The 24,309-nt window shown below is 41.5% G+C and overlaps 2 protein-coding genes and 1 pseudogene across 2 annotated transcripts; 1 reads left to right on the plus strand and 2 right to left on the minus strand.

Moving 5' to 3' along the window:
* The first annotated feature begins 301 nt into the window (after window positions 1-301).
* On the plus strand, window positions 302-3,269 carry LOC121381009 (aldo-keto reductase family 1 member B1-like). The gene is made up of 2 exons (XM_041510081.1): window positions 302-320; window positions 1,559-3,269. Exon 2 carries the CDS (start codon window positions 1,572-1,574, stop codon window positions 2,493-2,495), a length of 924 nt encoding a protein of 307 aa, XP_041366015.1. The 5' UTR covers window positions 302-320; window positions 1,559-1,571; the 3' UTR covers window positions 2,496-3,269.
* A 426-nt stretch (window positions 3,270-3,695) lies between these two features.
* On the minus strand, window positions 3,696-6,544 carry LOC121380812 (annotated as a pseudogene).
* Window positions 6,545-8,689: 2,145 nt separating this feature from the next.
* Window positions 8,690-22,417, minus strand: LOC121382386. Its single transcript, XM_041511974.1, has 3 exons — window positions 22,267-22,417; window positions 14,992-16,592; window positions 8,690-9,570 (listed from the first exon to the last, which is right to left on the minus strand). The coding sequence occupies exons 2-3, from the start codon at window positions 16,361-16,363 to the stop codon at window positions 9,215-9,217; spliced, it is 1,728 nt and encodes a 575-aa protein (XP_041367908.1). The 5' UTR covers window positions 16,364-16,592; window positions 22,267-22,417; the 3' UTR covers window positions 8,690-9,214.
* Between the last annotated feature and the right edge of the window lie 1,892 nt (window positions 22,418-24,309).

Genomic DNA, 24,309 nt, shown 5'->3' on the forward strand with positions numbered 1-24,309 from the left:
GATGGTTATTAAGACCAGCTTTGGTTATTTTTAGACAGTATTTTCCTTTTTAAACATCACATACTTTAGCTTCTCTCCGTTATAACCGTATCCAAATGTGTGTTGCAGGTTTGTAGATTAACTAAACTTGGTTTCCATTTCCACAGACTGAAACTAGGGTTTGCGCCTTCAACAGTCAAATTTCGTGTACCGGTGTCAAAATGGTCACTCAGTCTTATGTGTTTCATGCTCTAACGATTACAATACTGCTTCTACCGCATCAATAATGTATTATTTTATGCGGAACATTCTTACTCAACACCGGTAAGGCAGTCCCACCGGTAAGTATTTTTTCCTTGTTCAGTATTTCGTGTATACGTGTATTCGTAATTTAAATTCAGAATATAAACTACATTACATCGAATACAATTATGGTTTTATAACTATAATATTTTTGTAAGTCAGGAACTTGACCAGTGGCATATTATTTCATTACAGACTCCTCGCTACCTCGCATCGTTTTGTCAAAACAAAGAGCGGATATCATAATCATAGTGATAACACAAATAGAGCTGATGAAAGGGATGGGGTAGGGTGGAGGGTCAGACTCGTAGCCAGGATTTTGAGGGGGGGGGGGGGGTCGTTTAGACTTATGGCGAGGCACATGAGGACGCAAAGTGCCCGAGTTGCTTAGGGGTATCCGGGGGGCATATTAAAAAAAAAAAAGTCACCGGTAGGGGGTCGACCAACCCCCATTGGCTACGGGCCTGAGGGTGGATGATCATTGCGCATGTATGTGTACGAGTGTGTTAAAGATAATTTAATCGGCTGATTTGATATCGGAGTTGCCACATAGGCCTAAATACAAAGAAACTGTATTGTCTGTACAACAAGAGTTATTTCCCTTATCATCTGCGTGTAAAAATTGACATTAAACTTAAAGCAGCAATCTCGAGTATAATGATGAGGTTTTAAAAATAATTTTGAACAGAACATCTACATGTATATCATGTAAACGTAGTTGTAACAAGGACACAAATAAACATAATACTGGAATAATTTCATAATTCTAAAAAGCCGGTGTTGGGCTATATAAAAAGTCTGACTTTAAATTGATGGGTAATACTTGGTGAACTGTTAAATTAGGAATTTAAAGTTGAACACTTATGTTCACTAAAATTTTATTTACGGATTCCAAAATTTCAAATCGAAAGATACTATCTAATGGCACCCCCACCCCCCCACCCCCCAAAAAAAAACCCACATAAAAAACCCACAAAAAAAACAAACAACTACGACACAAACAAAGAAAAAACAAAAAAAACACAACACCCCCCAAAAAACAAAAAAAAAACTACAACAAAAACACAAAAAAAATCTATATTTTGAAATATCTCTGTAGTACAGAACCATACATGTGTTAGGATTAGGTAAGTCATCTGTTACGCAGACACAATTCACGTAACCGAACAGTAGGCAAAAATCACTAGAACCAACATTCGGTTACATAAGATTTTGAAATATAGTCACCTGCATTTATCTAATCACGAAAATAATGTTCTATATTCTTTGTTTTCAGCATACCTCAAATAATGGCCAATACAATTCCTTGTATGAAGCTGAACACTGGTCATTCAATGCCTGCGCTGGGTCTGGGTACATGGAACTATCGTCTGCCAGGCATCTACGACGCCGTTAAGACCGCCATTGATGTGGGTTACCGCCACATCGACACCGCCTGGGTGTACGAAAGCGAGGCCGACGTCGGGAAGGCCGTCAAGGAGAAGATATCCGAAGGCGTCGTCAGCAGAGAGGATGTTTTCATCACGACGAAGCTCGGCAACTACTTCCACGATCCCGACGAGGTGGCCGTCGGTTTGAGGGAGTCGCTGGATGACCTCAAGACCAGCTACGTCGACCTCTACCTCATGCACTGGCCCGTGTCCTTGAAGAAGGCCGCACGTGGGGTTCTAGCAGACGACACGGACTATATAGACACATGGCGAGCCATGGAGAAGCTGGTGGACGCGGGAAAAGCGCGCGCTATCGGCATTTCCAACTTCAACATGGCGCAAGTGGAACGACTTCTGCAGACGGATGGTCTGAAATACAAGCCCGCCAATCTGCAGATCGAGATGAACCCGTACATCACCAACACGGAGCTCATGCAGTTCTGCCTTGAGCAGGGGATATCCGTGACGTCATACTCCCCGCTGACGAAAGGCGTGGCGGACTATCAGGGAGAAGGCACCTTCAATATCTTGGAGGATGACGTAGTGACTAAGGTTGCTAGGCAACACTCGAGGACTCCCGCCCAGGTGGTGCTGAGGTGGACGTTACAGAGAGGCTGCGCGGTGATGGTGAAGTCGTGTTCGGAGTCGCGGATCAGGGAAAACTTTCAGATATGTGACTTCAGCCTCACGAATGAGGAGATGGCGGCAATAACGAATCTCAACATAAATCAAAGACTTGTGAAGAGGGATAACATGAAGTCGTTCCCCTGGTATCCATTTTAACACGAAGCGATGTCCATGGCCCCGTGCTTATAAAATGTTTAGTCTAAACTCAAAGACTAATAGAGTCCGATGCTTTAACGCCATGGCAACGCCATACAAATTAATGTCATTGAAGATTTAAGTCGATACTCTAATTTAGTTTTATAAGAAGGGGCCCTGGCCTCTTGCTTATAAAACGTTTAGAGTCTAGACTCAAGACTCTAAATTAGAGTTACGGTATACTTTAACGTCATGGCAACGTCATACAAATTATATTCGAATAATGTCATTGGAGCTTTAAGTCAATATTCTACAGTTTTATAAGCACGAGCCCTGGTCTCTAGCTTATAAAAGTTTTTAGAGCATACTCAAGACTAAATTAGAGTCTGAGACTTTAACGCCTTACAAATTGTATATGCATGACGTTATTAGAGAGTTGATTTTAGACGTTTTTTAAGCACGGGTCGTGGTGTTCGTTTCAACGTAAAGTATGTTTTTTTTTTTTTTCGGTTTTCATTTTAACAAGGCTGACATTTCACTCTTCAGGGACGCAGTCTATGCATTTTAATCACGTATTACAATGTGTTTAATATTAGTTATATTGTATGGTATGATATGAGGTTATAGTGTATCAGTGTAACAGTTATTACTGTTGTTATGACGATTATGGTTATATTATATTATGATTGAGACTAAGTGTGCTTCCATAAGGATGTTGAACAAAAGGTCATAAAATATAATAATTAAACGTTGGTTTTACTTTGACAGTAATGTACCAATAAAAATTGTACCCCATGTTTTTGCTTATTATAAATGATTTATGAAATTGGAATGGAAACTAAACGCTTTGTTAACATTACATATGATGACCTACTTAATACAAATGACAGGCATTATAGATCTTACCGGTAACACTCCCTCCTTCCCCCCCCCCCCCCCCCAACGAAACCCCCCCCCCCCCCGAAACAAAAAAAATCCCACAAAAACAATCTGAGGGGTGATTAATTGCTCCCCTAACTTAGATTATTGGAGCCATTTAAGTATTATCATATTGATACCATATAAGGAAGGACATGTTTTATATAACGACGCACTCAACACATTTTATTTACGGTTATATGGCGTCAGACATGGTTAAGGATCACACAGATATAGACAGAGGAAACCCGCTGTCGCCACTTCATGGGCTACTCTTTTTCGATTAGCAGCTTGCTTGCTTACTTATGCCCGTCGTCCATTCTGGGGCATAGGCCGTTGACTAAAGTTTTTCAGAGTTGTCTGTCCTGGGCTCTGGTGCTTCCAGGTGTATCCTGTCTTCTTGGTGTCCACCTGGAGGTCCCTTCACCATGTATTCTTTGGGCGGCCTCTTTTTCTTCTGCCTTGTGGGTTCCATGTCAGAACCTGCCTGGTGATATTCGATGCTGGTTTCCGGAGCGTATGACCATCGTCTCCTAATCTCATCTCCAGCAGCCAGTTGGTGTGTTCTCTCCCACATGTCGATGTTGCTGATGGTGTCTGACCAACGAATCTGGAGGGTTCTTCTTAGACATTTGTTGATAAAGGTCTGTACTTTCTTGATGGTGATGTTAGTTGTCCTCCATGTTTCTGTTCCATACAGCAGTACCGACTTCACATTGGAGTTAAACAGGCGTATTTTCTTATGTAATGACAACACTTTGGAGCTCCAGATGTTCTTGAGCTGTATAAATGCTACTCTCGCATTGCGAATCCGTGCTCTAACATCCACATCTGTGCCACCCTACATGTCAACAACACTACCCAGGTAGGTGAAGGTCTCTATGTCTTCAAGTGCATTCCCTTCCAGTGTGACTGGCTCAGTGCTGGCTGTGTTTACCTTGAGGACGTTTGTCTTTCCATTATGTATGTTAAGCCCCACTAGTGAAGAGATGGCTACCAATTCAGTGATCTCCTGCATCTGGTGGCTGTGGGACAACAGTGCCAGATCGTCGGCAAAGTCCAAGTCCTTTAGTTGTATCCACAGTGTAGACTGGATTCCATTTCTTCTCTGTGTAGTGCAGGTCTTCATAATCCAATCCATAACCAGAAGAAAGAGGAACGGGGACAGACAGCAGGCAGCCTTGTCTTACTTCGGTCTTCACTTCGAAACGGTTGGTTAGTTGTCCTCCATGAATTACTCTGCAACATGTTCCTTCGTAACTGCAGGGATGTGAGAGCTACGCAGAAACGCGTAAATGCGCTTTTCCATTTCGTCTTAAAAAAAAAAACAAAAAAAATATGCGCCTTTTGGCTGATGGAGACTGCCGCGCCGCGCACAAGAGTTAGATTGAAAGTAGTATGGCCTCAGATTACAGTTCTCTTCCCATTTGGTTGTCCAAAATCCGGAAATTTGACCCGCAAGTAGTCTGCTGTTTGACTGTGATTATTTCATGGCAGACAGCTATGAAGTGGCAGCTATTTGACTGAAGTGACAGGGGAGAGCATGTAGTTTGTAAACACGTGTAACTTGTTGACATTGAAGACTTGTTTGTGGTAATTCCGACCCATGCAAAAGTAGTGCTTTTTGTGTAAAATGGGTGTACTCCGGCCTGGTTTAGAGGGTGTGTTTGTTTAAACCAATATGCTGGGAGAAAGAGCTGGACAACAGGGGTTGTCCTTTTCAGGGTATGTGTCCCCCAGGCAAAATCCACGGGCCTGCTGATATTAATAAAAATGTTATAGCCACTAAGGCTATATAGAAACATATAGCGAAATTAATTGTGGTCTGAGGCCGTATCGCGCGATCACAAGTAGTATTTGCCCGTAGTACATTCCCGTGGCTGGATTTCGTCAGCTTCGCTGCGATTGGCCAATTTTGTCCAATCCAGGATATGCTATTTGAAAGCTTTTGTTCGACTTGGGAAGAAAGTAAGCTTTTTTGTTCCAACCCCTCTCACATCCTTGTAACTGTTCTTAATCAGATTGACCAGCTTGGTTGGTATGCCGTAATGTCGTAATAGTTTCCACAGAGTATCCCTGTCTATACTGTCGAAAGCCTTTTCGTAGTCCACAAAGCTGATGTAGAGCGAGGCGTTCCACTCCAAGGATTGCTCTACTATGATGCGCAGTGTTGCCATCTGATCCACGCATGATCTGTTCGGACGGAATCCAGCTGGTTGATCTCTCGGCAACGGGTGGACTTCGGCTTTCATTCTTTCCAAGATGATTCTGTGGAAGACTTTCCCCGGCATTGATAGAAGTGTGATTCCTCTGTGGTTGGAACATTTGCTGAGGTCTCCTTTCTTTTCGATTAGCAGCTAAGGATCTTTTATATTCACCATCCCACAGACAGGATAGTGCACACCACGGCCTTTGTTACACCAGTTGTGCAGCACTGGCTGGAACGAGAAATTGCCCAATGGGCCCACCGACGGGGATCGATCCTAAACCGACCGCGCATCAAGCGAGCGCTTTACCACTGGGCTACGTCCCGCCCCTTTAATACCATATAAATTCACATGCTAAGGGGAGCTAAAATGAATTATTCTCCTTGAACTGGGGAGCAAGAGTATAAGCTCCCCTTAAACGGGTATCATGGTTAAGCCATCGGACCACAGGCTGGCAGGTACAGGGTTCGCAGCCCGGTACAGGCTCCAATTCTAAGCGAGTTTTAACGACTCGATGGGTAGGTGCAAGACCACTACACCCTTTTCTCTCACTAACCACTAACCAACCCTCTGTCCTGGACAGACAGCCCAGATAGTTGATGTGTGTGCTCAGGACAGCGTGCTTGAACCTTAATTGGATAAAAGCACAAAAAGAAGTTAAAATGAAATAAACTTGCATTTTAATAACGTATAAACTGCAGTCGCTCTACGCATGGTATCGTAGTACTTACCATGCTCACTGTGTTATATATTTGCAAATAAATTTGGTAGTGAATATTAAAACAGAAAAACTATATGTTTCAGTGTATGGCTCAGATATATCTTTTAACTCTTATCCAATGTTTGACATCCGATAGCTGATCATTAAACATAAAATCCAGTAGTGTCAAACAAAACAAACTTTAGCTTTAACTTTGTTCCAGTTTGGGCATATACCTTCCACATAATGCGCAAAGCTTAACATAAATAATCTTTCCCATTTTTATGGTCCATAAATGGACGGCAACTGATTTAAAGGAATGTTTGAAATACCAATTACGCTAATACAATTTTTTTTTTTTAATCCGAAAAGATTAAAAGGCACATAGCTGAATTCATGATTGTTGTCAGCAGAGTTTTAAAAATTATTTTTATTATTTGTTTTTGTTTTTGTTCGTGCTAATCGTAGCGTGGAAATGTTAGTATGCGGTTAGTCGGGTCAACACATTTTAACAGGCTAAAATCTGAACAAGTCATTGTAAAGCTCGTCTTTCGCACAGTATCTCCAGTACAAACTCGACCCCAGCTAAGTGTTCATGCAAGGATTGTCCGTGATAATAAGTCATTGTTTATATTGTAGGGGCTTTAAGCAGTTGTGATATGTCTGCGATTTTACAAAGATTATTTTTCGAAATGAGTACAGATAGGGCAATTAGGCCATTGTAAAGTTTTGGTCGTGTGTTTGGGTCAATATAAAAAACCCGTTGTATAAAAGATAATAACTGGAATAATGGTAAATCATTTTGGATTAAAATTAGATTAAATTTTGGGATCGTAAAATAACTAAGAATAAGTCGGGGTTTATTTGTTGTTTGTGGTGGTGGTCGTGGTGCTGTTGTTTTATTTTGGTTTAATTATGGGTTTTTTGTTTGTTTATTATAATGTATTTATTTTGTTTAGTAGTGTCAAAGACCGTGGTATATGCTGCCTTGTCAGAAAGTATTTAAACTATTTTTTCCTGCTAATTAGTATTAGAGGCTGTCGTCTGGTAGAAGCATGAACCTATTAAACAGACCCTTTGCTGTTATATATAATAAGCAGTTAATGTTTGTTTGTTTTGTTTAACGACATCACTAGAGCAAATTGATTTATTAATCATCAACTATTGGATGTCAAACATATGGTAATAGAGAGGAAACCCGTTACATTTATCCATTAATAGCAAGATACTTTTATATGTACCATCCCACAGACAAAATAGCACATACCACGGCCGTTGATATACCAGTCGTGGTACACTGGCTGGAATGAGAAATAGCCCAATGGGCCCTCCGACGGTGATCGATCCTAGACCGACCGCGCATCAGGCGTGTGCTTTACCACTGAGCTACGTTCCGCCCCTACGCGTAAGTTAACAGTCAACCACGAGCGGGTTGGCGGATAAACACAAAACAATGATGGGTCTGTTGATTTGATTTCAACTTATTTTCATGCTTATATAGGTTCAAGCACGCTGTCCTGGGCACATACCTCAGCTCTCTGGGCTGGCTGTCCAGGACAGTGGATTAGTTGTTAGTTGGTTAGTGGTTAGTGAGAGAGAAGAGGGTGTAGTGGCCTTACACCTACCCACTGAGCCCTTAAGAACTCACTCTGGGTTGGAGCCGGTACCGGGCTGCGAACCCTGTACCTACCAGCCTGTAGTCCGATGGCTTATCCACTGCGCCACCGAGGCCGGTCTGTTGAATTTGTTTTAGGAATATGAGAAAGAGTACAAACTGTTTTGAGAGTGGGAGTTCTCCTACAGATGAAATGTGAAGGATCTAGGGCCCATTCATATAAAGTTCTCCTTGTTATCCCGTCCAGAACAACCTGTTTATTGCAAATTAGTTTAAAATGTACAAAAACTGTTAGTATACAGCACTGGCCCCATTATTAAACTACACAAGTGAGAAATAGAGAATAATACATGAGTGGCCGTTAGATAGCATTTGTCTTACAGCCATTTGTTTTAAAATGTATCTAACGAGCGAAAGCGAGTTTGATACGTTTGTAAATAACGAGTTGTAAGATAAATGGTATCTAATGGACACGAATGTATTATTCTATTTCTTATATATCCCTCAAAACCAGGTTTTAAGCAAATTTTAACATCTTTTTCGACTAAAAGCTATTTATAGCCCTTTCACTTGTAGCTAACTTACGCGTCACAGACAAATTATTGTCAGATTAACTATATGTCACAGTGTAATCGATCGTGCTGTTTTTTCATTGGATGTATGGCATTGGTGACCTGATCATTACCTAGGAGCAGTCAGTCGTATGTTTTGAAATTGTTAACACAAGTAAACGTATAAACAAGTATGTGTTTATCAAAAATAACGAACGATGTTATCACGAATAAGAATAATTGTTTATTGTTTTACTTTTAACATTATTTGCAATAAACAGAGTGTTCTGGACGAGACAAAAGAAGACCTTTTATGTCCTGGAAAGTGGCAGTCCTACTAACGAAATCTGACGGTCACTCAAAGGAGCAGTCATAGTATTGTCAAAACGTCCTTTTGACTGTATTGTGCATGTATATGCTTTTGAAAATACCAATGGTTTTGTGATTCAGATTTGACCGACAGACTACACTAAGTAACGATGGACTCTGGGAAATACTATAATACAGTATAGTGTAGTATAGTGTAGTTTAGTATAAAATAATATAAGAGAGCTGACCAAAGACAAAAGGACATATGAGCCAATTTCTTGAAAATGGAACAGTGCAATTGGTAAACAAACTGAAATAAAAGGGACATTTAATTTTTAACCAGACTAGTCAAGTTTCTTCTTTTTTCCTTTTTGTTTAAAACCGAACAAGCACAAGCACATTTTTAATAAATTACCATTTTCAAAACCCCCACATAATCCCTAGACTATCAGTTTTGGAAAATGCACAGTTCTGAATTGCTTGGGTTCCGTCTGGCACCTCCTGGCGGGTGGGAGTCTCTCCTCGAGCCGGTCCACGAGATCCTTCCTGTGTATGGCTATGAGGGCGGTCCTGATGTCGTCGAGGGTGGCGCGTGTGTGCATGCGTCTCCAGCGCGCCAGACACTGCCGGGCCTGCTCCTCGGCCGTGTGCCGCATGTACGTGGTGGCGATGTCGTCGATGTCGACGTTGATCGTCTCCTGGCCGCGCGGCGGGTAGAACGGCAGCTCCCGGTACAACTTCATCCAGTCCCCGTCGATGTGGTTGGCGATCAGCCGCAACGCCTTCTGTAGAATGTCTGCAAAATATAATATTCACACGATTTAGAATGTCTGCAAAATAAAATATTCACACGATAAATCAGGTGCAACACCTGTAGAATGTCTGCAAAATGAAGTATTCATATGATAAATCAGGCACAACACCTGTAGAATGTCTGCAAAATAAAATATTCACACAATAAATTAGGAACAACGCCTTCTGTACAATGTCTGCAAAATAAAATATTCAAAGTATTAATCAGGCACAACACCTGTAAAATATCTGCAAAATATTCATATGATAAATCAGGCACAACGCCTTCTGTACAATGCCTGTAAAATAAAGTATTCAAACAATAAATCCGGCACAATACCTTCTGTAGAGTGTCTGCTAATAAAATATTCATGCGATAAATCTGTAGAATGTCTACAAAATTAAATATTCCCAAGATAAATCAGGTACTACGCCTTCTGTAGAATGTCTGAAAAAATATTTACATGATAAATCACGCACAACGCCTGTAGAATGCCTGAAGATAAAATATTCGCACGATATAAGAAAAAACAGGCGCAACCATAGACATACGGGCTCCCATTTTTGTAGGAGGGTGGGGTGGGCAGGCTGGCTTTTTCCCGCATTAAACAAAAATGCTTGAATCTGGACAACAACATTTATTTATATTAGCATCACTACCAAACAGCTATATAAGGTTACAACTAATATTGATGGTAGAATGATGGAAATACATGGCACTTTTCCCGCGAATATCTAAAACATTTGCCTGAATTTGAGGTTTTACTTCTGCCCCGTCCTGTACGCTTATGTGTGCAACGTCTTCTGTAGAATGAAGATAAAATAAATATTTACGTTAACATTTATCAAACTCCAGACGTAATCTGTTGTAAACAATTATAGTAATCTATGTAGAAAGCCCATCAATCGCCCGGTCTCTGAGAAAGTGCATATAAAGACCCCTTGCTGTTTGATTGAAAACCTATTTTATTGCATATAAAGTAGTATAAACACAAAAGGATTGGGCACAAGCTATCCAACCTACGAGACCCTCTCTTAATTACAAACATTAAATTGTACAACAATGGCGACTGCAATTTTTAATAAATAAACAAAGTTTCTTTTGTTTAACGACACCACTAGAGCACATTGATTTATTAATCACCGGCTATTGGATGTCAAACATAATATGGTCATTTTGACAGTGATAGAGAGAAAACCCGCTACATCTTTCCATTAGTAACAAGGGATGTTTATATGCACCATCCCACAAACAGGATAGCACATACCAAGGCCTTTGATATACCAGTCGTGGTGCACTGGCTGGAACGAGAAATAGTTCATGGGCCCACCGACGGGGATCGATCCTAGACCGACCGCTCATCAGGCGTGCACTTTACCACTGGGCTACGTCTCGCCCCCTTCAATAAATAAACAAATAAATAAATAAATGAATAAAACTAAACGTTTAGTAATGGAAAACCTTAGCGGATTTTCTCTGAAGACTGTTTGTCAGAATGATCAAGTGTTTCATATCCAGTTGTCGATCATTGCCTCATTATCAAAGTGCGCTAGTAGTGTTGTTAAATAAAACAAATGTACTTCAGTTCAAACCCCATACTTAATTCATTGTAAATTAAGAAAGGAATCCATACGGAAGGCCCATTATGTAATAAACAAATGAGGGTGTAATCCCTCCTACCCACCCAGACAAGCAATGAATAAAAGCAAACGCGAGGGATTCTACGTGGATTACATTCAGACTTGTTTTAAAATAAAAGCAAACGCGAGGGATTCTACGTGGATTACATTCAGACTTGTTTTAAAATAAAAGCAAACGTGAGGGATTCTACGTGGATTACATTCAGACTTGTTTTAAAATAAAAGCAAACGCGAGGGGTTCTACGTGGATTACATTCAGACTTGTTTTAAAATAAAAGCAAACGCGAGGGATTCTACGTGGATTACATTCAGACTTGTTTTAAAATAAAAGCAAACGCGAGGGATTCTACGTGGATTACATTCAGACTTGTTTTAAAATAAAAGCAAACGCGAGGGGTTCTACGTGGATTACATTCAGACTTGTTTTAAAATAAAAGCAAACGCGAGGGGTTCTACGTGGATTACATTCAGACTTGTTTTAAAATAAAAGCAAACGCGAGGGGTTCTACGTGGATTACATTCAGACTTGTTTTAAAATAAAAGCAAACGCGAGGGATTCTACGTGGATTACATTCAGACTTGTTTTAAAATAAAAGCAAACGCGAGGGATTCTACGTGGATTACATTCAGACTTGTTTTAAAATAAAAGCAAACGCGAGGGATTCTACGTGGATTACATTCAGACTTGTTTTAAAATAAAAGCAAACGCGAGGGATTCTACGTGGATTACATTCAGACTTGTTTTAAAATTAATGAAATCCCCTTAGAGTCCCTTGCGTAATCGAAACATGCATATGGAATCGTCATGTTAGGTCCATACCTCGACACCCCCAACCCACCCCGCCATAAATGTGTTTTTGCCATGCATTGCCTACGTGAAACGTATTGTACCTGGAATTGTTATAAACCATGCAGTAAATGCTATTTTCTTTTGTTTACATGACATTTGCCGTATGAATAATATGGTGCACGATTTTGTCTAGGTGTAGGGCAAACTCATTGAACTGTGTAGGTAATAAACGTTTCACATTCTTGTATACACCTGGAAAAAGTTAAGCACCCCTTGAGATAATGAGTTGTCACAAATAATTACGACTGTTATATCAGTGGTGGTTATCACTAGAATGGCGTTCGGTAGAAATAATGCGAGCGTTCATGCGTGACGGTTACAACTGAATTCACAGTGGCAGACAAGTGCATCATGCCTCCCAAGCTTTTTCCAAAATGCAGTATGTTCACGCACCAAATAATATTATGGGTATTTAACTCCGCTGTATTGCACAGTTCAATCATTCACTGAGAAGATGGCAAGAAGGAGGATATCAGAATCGCAAAGATGGCAGATAATAGGAATACATTCAACAGGGATGTCCTTCAAAGCTATTGGGCGTCAACACCAATCGACTGATGACTGTGTGATGGTAGCCATCACACAGTCATCAGTCGATTGGTGAAGATACATGGGCAAACCAATGATGCAGTGGACCTCCCTCGGTCCGTACAACATCGTGTGACATCACAGCGTGAAGGCAGGGCACTGCTGTGTTTAGTACGTCGACAGCCATTTGCAACAAGTTCTGTCCTAAAGCGTCAATGGCTGCCCATTCGACGTCTGTCCTTGAGAACCTTGATGAACCGCTTGACATCAGCAGGATATGCATCCAGAAGGGTCATCAAACGCCCCCTACTGGCAGACCATCATCGGAGAATACGTTTGGCATGGTGTTTAGCACTAAGGGCTTGGAATCTGTGGACATGGCGAAGAATCCATTGGTCGGACGAAAGCAAATTTCTGGTGAATGTCACGGATGGTCGATTAAGGGTCTGGAAATACGGCCTATACATCCAAGAACATCAGGCCATGTGTTCCTTACGAGGGAGGATCGGTAATGGTTTGGAGGTGTATCTCACATGACTGTAAGCTCGCCTTGGTCACCATACAAGGCAATCTCACAGGTGATATGTACATTCGAGATGCCCTGGAATCAGTTGCTGTCCCTCATTTCGACAACCACCAACTCGCCACAAGGCCTGTGTACATGGATGACAACGCTAGACCCTATCGTTCCCGTGCAGTAACAGCCTACCTCCAAAACAACGCTGCAACCACTCTGCCTTGGCCAGTCATGAGTCCTGATTTGAATCCGCTAGAGCACATTTGGGACACCATCGGGCGTCGTATACAGTCAGTGGAGCCACCTGTACAGAATATGCATGGATTGGAAGCAGCTTTGCATCGGGAGTGACAGCAGTTGCCCCTTCCAACAAATCCGACGTTTAACTGGAGGGATGAGACGGAGGTTGGAGGCAGTCATCCGGACACGTGGAGACTTTGCTCGCTACTGAACCTTTGAACTAAGGATGTAATCTAGAGATTCGAAGTAACATTTTTACTCTCGAAAAACCACCTTAAATTGTTTTATGAACACTGCAGCTCCGAACTTTGAAGTGACATGTTTTTGGTGTTAAACAGTACAGATGATTATGCGACAATATAGTGAATAAAAAATCCAAAATATAATACAATTGTTCTATTTTCTTATTGCCAGTAGTTTATTGTTACAAATCAAATTCATTTTTCGCAGCTCATTTTGCCAGTAATGTCTTGGCGACACTTGTTTTATTAGTCATTGTAAAATTTCATGGGGGTGCTTAACTTTTTTCCAGGTGTATATATTGTCTATGGTGTGATAATGTTAGAATGTATGTGACTGGAAACATTACAAGGTAATCATAGTTAGTCGCGGCGTGAATGGAAGGTTATACAATACACACTTTGTCTTTTCTTTCGTGTGTGTATGAATGGGAAGTTATGAAACACTTTACTTGTTTTCTTTCGTGTGTGTCAACGGGACGTTATGAAATAGTTTACCTGTTTTCTTCTATGCGGGTAACTATTGAGTATCTACCCTTTTCCCCACATGTGTGTGTTGGTCTTGGCTGAGTGGAAGATTATGTACCCGTTTTTTGGGGAGGTTGTGAATTTGCTTACCTCTTTCTTCAATCTGATTAAAATCATCTCCGCTGGTTAATAGCTATTACTGGTAGAGCTGATTTCAGTCAGATTGCTCTTTCTTTCAGACGTGAGTAACGAAAGCTTGAATAGATGGTAGTGATCTAATTTATCTGTTCTTTTGTACAAGTAAGTATACATGTATGTAGGAGTTTACCTGTTTTCTTTCGTGTGTATGTGTGAGTGTATGTGTATGTGTGTGTGTGTGTATGTATGTGTATGTGTGTGTGTGTGTGTGTGTGTGTATGTATCTGTTTGTGGTGTGTGGTGTGTGTGTATATGTGTGTGTCTGTGTATGTGTGTGTGTGTGTGTGTGTGTGTGTGTCTGTCTGTCTGTGTTTGTATGTGTGTTTGTCTGTGAGTATGTATGTGTATGTGTGTGTTTGTGTGTATGTGCGCATGTGCATGTGTGTATATGTGTGTATGTGTGTGTTTGTGTGCATGTATGTGTGTGCCTGTATGTGTGTGTGTGTGTGTTTGTATGTATGTATGTGTGTATGTTTGTGTGTATGTATGTGTGTATGCGTGTGTGTGTATTTATGTGTATGTGTGTCTGTATGTGTGTATGTGTGGCCGTGTGTGGTGTGTGTGTATGTCTGTATATATATATATATGTGTGTGTGTGTGTGTGTGTGTATGTATGTGCGTGTGTGTATATATGTATATATGTCTGTATGTCTGTGTGTGTGTGCGGCGATAAATAAATGGATTGTTGTGATCTAATTTACTAGTTCTCTTCTCTATAACTAAGTCTGTTTAAAAGAGTTTTACCTGTTTTCTTCCGCATGTGTGACGGCCGCGGCGTGAACGGGAGGTTGTGAAAGATCTTTTTGAGCACCTCTGGACACGACTTCATGCGGTGGATGTCCTTGAGCCTGGCCAGACACCCGTCCAGTCTCTCCAGCTCGACCTCGGCCTTCCTGGCGGACTTCTTACAGTGCTTCAGTTCTGTCTTCAGCGCCTCCATCTGCTCCAGCTTCTCCTGTCCTCTCTCTCGCTTCTCCCTGATCCAGCTCGTCTTCTTCCGTATGTCCTCGAGCTTGCGGTCGATCGTCGGCTTCTTCTCCTTCAAAACGTTGATCTCGCTGACGAGACGCTCGTAGGACTCGTTGAACTCCCTGGACGAGTTCTTGTGAACGTGGCGCCGCATCTCGGCCATCCGGTACTCCTTGATCTCCAGGTCGAACAGGAGGTCGTGGTGCGCTACCTGCACGAGACTCTCGTTGTTGACCAACGTCTGCTCCTTCTGGTCCAGGCGCGATAACTCCTCGCTGTACTCCTCGTAATCCTTCTTCACCGATTTCAGCCTGTATTCCACGTTGCATGACTTCAACTGCAGCTCTCGAGCTTTCTTAGCCTGCAGCTCGCGTTTCTTCTCCAGATTGTCTATATCGTACTGCAGGTACGTGGTGTAGTATTCATCCGCCTCCAGCCAGGACGAGAGTCCCTTGCACGCTCTGCGCATGTCGGTGCACGCCTGAGGAAAGGCAACCAAAAGTGACGCATGCAGACAGTCGCACCTCTCGGCCATCTGCTTGACTTCGAAATCCATCATGTCGATGGTGAGTCCCTCGCCTTCAAAGTTGTCTGCCATGTCGGTGATGTTCTTTGTGCTCTGTTTGATGGCGACCTCCAGCTCCCGTCTCTGCTTCTCGTAGTTGATCGCCGTCTCCAGGTACTGATCTCCTTCCACGGGGCTGAAGCTCAGTAGATACTTGTGCATGTAGATGAGTAGCTTGTCCACGATGTTGATGAGATCCGCGAATCCGAGCCGCAGCGTGGATATCGTCTTGATGAGGCAGTCCTGAAGAACAGCAAAGCACTGGATGTCGATCCTCAGCTTGTCCGTCGAGTCGTTGTGTCTGGCGGAGATGTCCTCTATCTGAGCGCGCGACACGAGGCTGGAGTAGCGCGCGGGTTTGATGACCGCCTCAATGGACGGGAGGTACTTCTTCACCTCGTCGTCGATCGTCTTGCCCTGTCCGTAAAACGACGTGACCAGCATCTGCAGCCGCATCTCGATCCCCTGGATGCTGTCCTTGACGATTACGTAAACAGCCGAGAGATTCTGAGGGCGTTCAAGAGCCAGACAGTCGAGGTTCTGTCGTTTCCTGTAGAACTGGAGTCCGGTAGCTTTCGGCATGATGCTTGTTCTATATTACTGATGCACAGTTAAAATATCCGTTTTTCCTACAGACCTTCAACAAATGTAATGGCTGATTTTGGTAGAGATCTTTAACAAAAGGAAATAGCTGGGTCTGGTATCGAACTATCTTTTTGTCACGTTAGTAGTTGCTTCAGTGACTCATCTAAGGTATCCATTTTTAAAGTTGACGCAAACTGTTCCTTTCAGTCTTTGGAATAATAGATCCCTAAAAAGAGTAAGAAATCACTTTGATAATATGCAGAGTTATAATGTTTCAACAAATTTAATATCAGAGAGTTCATCGAAGCAAAACTGTAAGTAGAGGTCTACAGCCAAATCAGGGTCCATGAGACACGGCTGAATTACTATGGACCATGGTCAACGTTTATAACATTTTGAAGTTCAGACTAAAGACTTTGACATTCCGTTAGTATAGAGTAATATAGTTTTAATCTTTTAACACGTATAAGTACAGAGCCATTCCAATCTATTTTCGCGATGATGACGGACGTTAGCCCTTGCTCTCTCGATCCGCCCCCCCCCCCCCCCACCTGGGGGGACTGATGAAGACGTATGGAATGCTGCTAGAATACCGGGTCTCGTACACCGGGTCACGGGCAACCGTGACCTTGGTGTACGAAGACCGGATTCAGAAGAAAGGAAGGTGGAGGAAGAGGAGACGTGTGCCAGCGGCGGCGCAGGGGGGGGGGGGGGGGGGGTCAAAACCGGTGGCTAAACCGCCGGCGGCGACTCCTTCTGTTAGACCGCCGAACACCGCTCACCAGAGGAAGACGACCCAGATAGAAGAGGTTCCGGCCCCGGCTGTCTCGGCTACCGTCCCCTTGGAAGAAGACGAATTGGACGAGCCTGACACAGCCATCTGTGTCACCCCGTCCAATCGGCCTCCTGCACCTACTCCTACTCAAGCGCTTCCGGACGTGTCGCCGATCCTGTCGACGACACCCGTTGAGGCGCAGGCCCGGAAGGAGCCAGTTGTGAAGAGGAGGAAGGCGAACACTCCCCCGAGTGCAACTCCAGCCAAGCCAACTCGCCCCTCTAAACCGCCGCAGCCGGAGACAGAACCAGAGGAGTGGTGGTCACTGCAGGCCGGCCGTCTCCAACAGCGTTACCAACAGCTGGTGAAGACCAATCTCACAGATGTAAATTAGCCGCCCTAAGGAGCAGTCCTATCAACCTCTACCCGACGGACTCAACGAGGGGGAATTCGCGGTGCACCGGCTCAAGATGCGGGAGGGACAAAACGCAGTGTGCGTAACCATCCGCCGGAACGGAAGATTTAATCAAGGTCTGCTACTATCGGAGATGGACAACCCGACATTACATCGTGTCCTAAAAACCGTCGCGGGTCCGCATTACCGTCCAATCACCAAGTCGCTAGCAGACTCCGATTACCGGCAGTTCCTCCCGCACCTTGACATCAACGACTACATCGGATCCCCCTAGATACCAACCTTTACCTCCGTGAGTACTAACCTCTTTTATTGGGCTAGTTAGACTTTAAACGTTTCGAAAGCAGTTCAAAATTCTTTTGTTTATTTTTTTATAAGTAGTCTAACGCATTTTATTTTGGCGCCCGTTCAATTGCTCAAAATCACCTTAAAAACCTTTTGGCTGAGCAGTCTTAACTATTTTGGGTTAAATTTTAGAGTCCGGACATGTTTTGGATGCAGTTACTCTTTGTAGACTTAGGTCAAATACAGGCTTCACCGAGGAATCGAAATTCAGCCAATCAGAGCACGGCTCCCACTCGGTGTACTTCAAGTTTACGAAGTGTCTGCTATTTGGTCCGCGCTCGCGTTGACCTTACTAAATGGCTTTATTCCAAATTCCGCCCACCTCAAACTTACCCCCCCCCCCCCCCCCCCCCCCCCCCCCCCCCCCCCCCCCCCCCCCCCCCCCCCCCCCCCCCCCCCCCCCCCCCCCCCCCCCCCCCCCCCCCCCCCCCCCCCCCTCCTGCTCCGGAGTTAGTCACTGGCGAAGTCAGAGGCTAAATCCGTGGTGGGCGTGCCTGAACCTTCGTGGATACGGGCACGTAAAAAGAGTTTCCCAGTTCCCAGAAGAGAACGACGTCCGATGTCCAACTTCTGAGACAATCATATGCCAAATTACATAACACTCGCAAGAACATATTTAACATTTTAAATAATTTTACCCCCCCCCCCCCCCCCTCCCCCCGCTAACCAGGACTAATTATAGAAATGCATTAAGTGTTTGACACTGAATACAGTGTCAAATCAAGCCGGCATATTTACGCCTGGCTGTTCTTATTGGTGAAAATGTGAAATGTCTGTTCGTTTCCTTCGACTGACCATTTGACTTCCGCTTTCACTCGTTAAACGAGCGGAAACTAATTACGAACGTGGTGTGAGACCGGAAATTCCTTCCATTGCTGCGCCATTGTAAACTCTACCCGCTCAAGACTGATCAATATACCACCAACAAAGAAACCCATGTCTTCCATTATGAGCGTGTGTACGTGTGTACGTGTGTACGCTGGTGCTAATGAAGTGTTCAAAGGTTCCCTTTCTACGCTTTTCTAATTTGCAGAAATAATGTGTTTGCTGGCTCATTTACTTCGAAATGATTACTTCAGCATCAGTGGGGGTGGGAGCGAAAGGAGCTTGTTTGAACTGATTACGTAACCATGGTGGTTTGATTTGTACAGACAACCGACTTTTCTCGGGGGTGCTAATAGCTTTGCGGATAAATTAGAGCATTCTGTGTGCAAATCCATATACCACAATGAGCTTAATTTATTATTTCAAACAAATGAAATTATTTATAATCTAAAAAAAATTAAAAGGGAAATACTACATAGTATATACTCTGAAACCCACCCACCCCCAAAAAAATATATCAACAAAACAAAACAAACAAATAAACAGTCAAAGTCTAAATATTATCTTACGGGGGTAGAACGGGTTGCACGAAGGTGATCATGTATGCACAATTAACATACACGTATGAGTTATTGAGCTCAGAGATTGAATGAAACATAATCCTTTCAGATGACTTCCTTTGTGATTCGATTGGCTGAACGGAAGGTCATGACCTAATGCTGAGTTTTGTCGGATCTTAATTTAACGGAGATTAAGCGCTGGGTGTTTGAAAATTAATCTCAATTCAACCACACTGAATCGTTCCGAATTCATTACTGCAAACTTTGTGTTCGTCAGGAAAATAGACTGGTACCAGTGTTAGCGTTAGATAGTGAGTGGTTGCCTCACAACAGAGATATGTAAAACCTCGTGTTATGTAACGTCTTGTATGTATTGCAGTCTCGGCGCGTTAGCTTGACACCTTGATTGATGTTGACATGAAAGGGACATATCTAATATCGGCACTAACCGCAGTGAACTCGAACACTAGAATTTGGTCTGGCTTTGTAAGCAACTTGGCAAAGTTGTTGTCTCGCCAAGTTACTAATGTACGGATATATAATCCATATTATATTGGGTAGTCAGGAACTTTGTAATACACCAGGTCGATATATCTGTTATCCCATGACAGAATACACTTACGTGTTTGTACCATGTTGAATAATGAATAGGTAAACCAATATACAAAAAGCAAAAAAAAAAAAAAATAATAATAATAATAATAAAAAATAATAAATAAATAAATTAAAAACTAAATAAGCTCATAAATGAGAGGAAGCACAAATAACAGAGGCGGTTGAAACAACAAAGAAACAAAAATAAAAAAATAAAATACCCCCCAAACTAACCCCCTTAAAAACAACAACCCACACAAAACAAAAAACAAAACCCAATTAAAAACAACAAAGAACCCTACCAAAAAACCCCCAACAAAAACAACAACAACCAAAAACAAACAAACAGAACAAAACAAAAACAAAACACCCAGAAAACCAACAACTAAATAAAAAAAACAAAAAAACCCACGAAAACAACAAACCAACCGGCAAAGATTACTAATCGGCAGGACTGTCAAACTGACACTGTTGCTAAAACATTTTCGTGCTGTGTTCAAGCAAATGCTCGATCCTCTTGTTGTTGCTATCAAATTAAGATAGCCTGTAAATAAACATTCCTTCCTCTCCTTGTCACTATATAATTATTTTTTAACCCTTCTTTTCTTTCCTTGTAGCCACCAATTTAAAGTAATTCCTCTTTAGTTTAGTCACAAGTGCCGGGGGTGGCTAGGTTTAGTCAATTCTGTGTATTTTCCAGATGTAATCGGATACACACATTGTACACCACGCCACCGTAATGCAAAATTAAATATAAATTGACCCGCTTTGTCTGCACAGCAGGCAGCAGATTGAGTTATGTTAACATGTTATTATTTTTATATACACGAGGCTTAACTAAGCTTACTGGCATTTAATATTAGAAGGAATGCGATTAAAAAAACAAAAAACGTATTAAGTAGACAAATATTACTAATACACGTGTTTCTACCAGTTCTCGAGATTTAACACACCCACATATACTAAGAAGTAAGAAGATCTAGATTATACCTATTAGTATACACCCAGTCGGTTTATAACAAATGCTAACATATGTTTTACCTGTTCATAATCAGGCTGTCAATATGTATGAGGTAAATATTAAACAGAAGGGTAAGGGATATTTGTTTAACAATTCGACACGGTTATTTGGTAGAGTATAACATGTCAAATGATTATTTAGACAATAAGTTCAGAAACCGGGAAGAACACAATCGTATGTTGTTTAACGTCACCTAATCTAACAGTGTCAATAGTACTTATAAGAACTTGGAAGAACAAAAATAGTTCAGAACCTCACATTTTCATAATTAACCGTTAAATTGCCAAAAACCATTTGTTCGTAAACGATAATTTTATTTTCAGGAATATAAAGTTGAAATCTTCATATTCCTAGAACGTCGTTGACTTCGTTGTGCAGTTCCATGTTGAAACATTCTTTACAAGATTACAACACTGCTTAGTTCATCAAGATAAACGTCTCCGACACGATATTTATTAGTGTGAAGTTTATTGTTGTATCGTAAGGTCCAATAAATGTCAAAATGTTAAAAAACGGACCGTAGATGTTAACCTTAGTGAAATAAACACTGCTCAGAATTGCACTCCGGTGGGTTTTTTAAAAAATACTTTAGTATTATTTAGACTATCCTACGTTTTTTTGCCATTGTTAAAATATATTCGACTATCAGAACCGTTTTAATGACTACACAGTAAATACAAATTCTTGTGAACATTATTATCAATTCCTGTATATTCAAGAAGTTCTAATGTTTGTAATAGCCCAAACTCCATCTTATTTCGTTATATATATACATACATACATGGGCTCATTTTTTTTTTTTTTTTTTTTTTCTCCGTATAATATGTTCCCGACTAGAAGAGCTTTTTTAACGAATTCTATTACATATGACATGCAATGCTTTTTCTTGTTTAGAATATCGGTGTCTATATATTCAATGTGTTTCTGATCCTAATGTTTGTATGTAAAGTTTGTTTTGTTTAACAACACCACTGGAGAACACTGATTTGTTAATCATCGGCTATTCGATGTCAAACATTTGGTAATTAGGAAACCCACTACATTTTCCCTTTAGTTGAAAGTGGTCTTTCATAATCACAACCCAGCTTAATGTTTGCAGTAGTCCAAACTATGTTACAATGGCAGCATGGCAGCAATCCCAGAACAGTCCCTTTATCAATGGAAGCAAACTTCGGACAATTTCTTTAAAAAAAAAAAAAAAAAAAAAAAAAAAAAAAAAAAAAAAATATATATATATATATATATATATATATATATATATATATATATATATATATATATATATATTATATTATATTATATTATATTATATTATATTATATTATATTATATTATGTTATGTTATATTATATTATATCAACTCACCTGTAGTACTTGTCATTTTACGTGTATCACCACACACACAGGTTTTCAGGTGTATCTCTAAAACATCGGTAGGTCTGAGTCTAAACGCCGAGTTCATTTCTGGCTGTGACAGCCTGCTGTCAAAAGCCGCCTGCGACAGTAACAGTGCTATAAAAGAGTAACTCAAGGGTACATAATCGTATAAGCTATGTGTTTGAACCAGCACTTGTCTTATGTATACGTCTGTCGGTGATTGGCCCGTATGGAGGTATCGCGTGACGGTGGGCTCACAGCCACAGTGCCACAGCTACGGTAGTAGGCCTATATACCCCGATTGTAAAGGAATTGATCGATTAACAACACCTGGTGAATTGTTTAATCACATCTTATTATTTCAAAGACGGCTATCGGTGATATCACTAGTGTAACTAGGGGGTATGCGGCATGGGGGTACCGCTTTATTCCAACCACCTTTATGATACAGTATTTGTCTGTCACCCCGTAACACAAGACAACGTGCCCCCCACCCCCTCCCTAAATGTGGGTGCCCCCTAATATAAAAGTCTGGCTACGCCAATGAGCAATGTAAAAAAACAAATTGCAATGACACCACTAGAGCACATTGATGTATTAATTATCGGCTAATGGATGTCAAACATTTGGTAATTCTGATATATAGTCTTAGCAAAGGATTTTATATATATATATATATGCACCATCCCATAGACAGGATCACACATACCACGGCCTATGATATACCAGTCGTGGTGCACTGGCTGGAACGCGATTATTATTTGAAAGAGGCAATCGCAATATCACTTACGTAGGCACCTCTTTTTTTCAACCACCTTTTATAATACATTATTTGCCTGTCGCTCCGTAATACGTGCAAAAGACAACGTGGGTGCCCTCCCCTCTCCCATATAAAAAGACACCACAGAGCACATTGTTATATTAATATATTGGATGTCAAACATTTGGTAATTTTCGACTCGTAGTCTCAGAGAAACCCTTCTACATTTTCACATTTGCAGGAAGGGAATTTTTATATGCACTATCCCACAGACAGGATAGCATATACCACGGCCTTTGATATACCAGTTGTGGTGCACTTTCGTAGCTAGGGGGTAGAGGGCATGGGGCACCTCGTTTTTCCAACCACCTTTTATAATACATTATTTATCTGTCGCCCCTTACACTTGTAAAAGACAACGTGGATATCGGCTTATTAATGCACTACATACCATAAACGATATACCAATTGTGAAACTGGTGGAAGCTTATTAAGAGACAAACTTAATTTGGGAGTGGAAACCAGCTGTAGCCAATTAATCTACTAGGTGAGTAGCAGCATAATTTCTTTCATATGCACTTATTACAAACAGGACATCACATACCACGGACTGTAATTTATACGTTGTGAAAAAAAAACCCACCTATTGATCGGTTTAGCCTGACACATAGCTAGAGGCACATGGCCTGGTTTTAGATTCATGTCCACAGCAAAATTACACCTGTATAAAGACATGTTTTGTTGGTGAATTAGTCCATGGCAGTTGTCGAGATTGTTATTCTATCGATTTCCGTACTCGGTGTTCAATATACCTGATTGATTTTCTCATTCAGAGCGATCAATGTAACAATGTGTTCACGTTACAACTGTAAAACGGCTACTTACCTCAAGTCGATTACCTCAAGTCGATCCATTCTGGATGGTTCCGAATAATTTTTTTCATGCCCATATCCATTTTAAAAAAGTTAAAGTTTGTTTTGTTTAACGACACCACTAGAGCACATTGATTTATTAATCATCGTCTATTGGATGTCAATCATTTGATAATTTTTACATCTAATTTTAGAGAGGAAACCCGCTACATATAATCTTAGAGAGGAAACCCGCTACATATAATCTTAGAGAGGAAACCCGCTACATTTTTCTATTAGTATTATATGCACCATCCGGTATCCAGGATACCACATACCTCGGCTTTTGATATACCAGCCATGGTGCACTGGCTGGGTCGAAATATAGCCCACAGGGCTCACCGACAGGGGTCGATTCTA

This window comes from Gigantopelta aegis, chromosome 9, assembly GCF_016097555.1.
Source record: "Gigantopelta aegis isolate Gae_Host chromosome 9, Gae_host_genome, whole genome shotgun sequence".
NCBI classification, from domain to species: domain Eukaryota; kingdom Metazoa; phylum Mollusca; class Gastropoda; order Neomphalida; family Peltospiridae; genus Gigantopelta; species Gigantopelta aegis.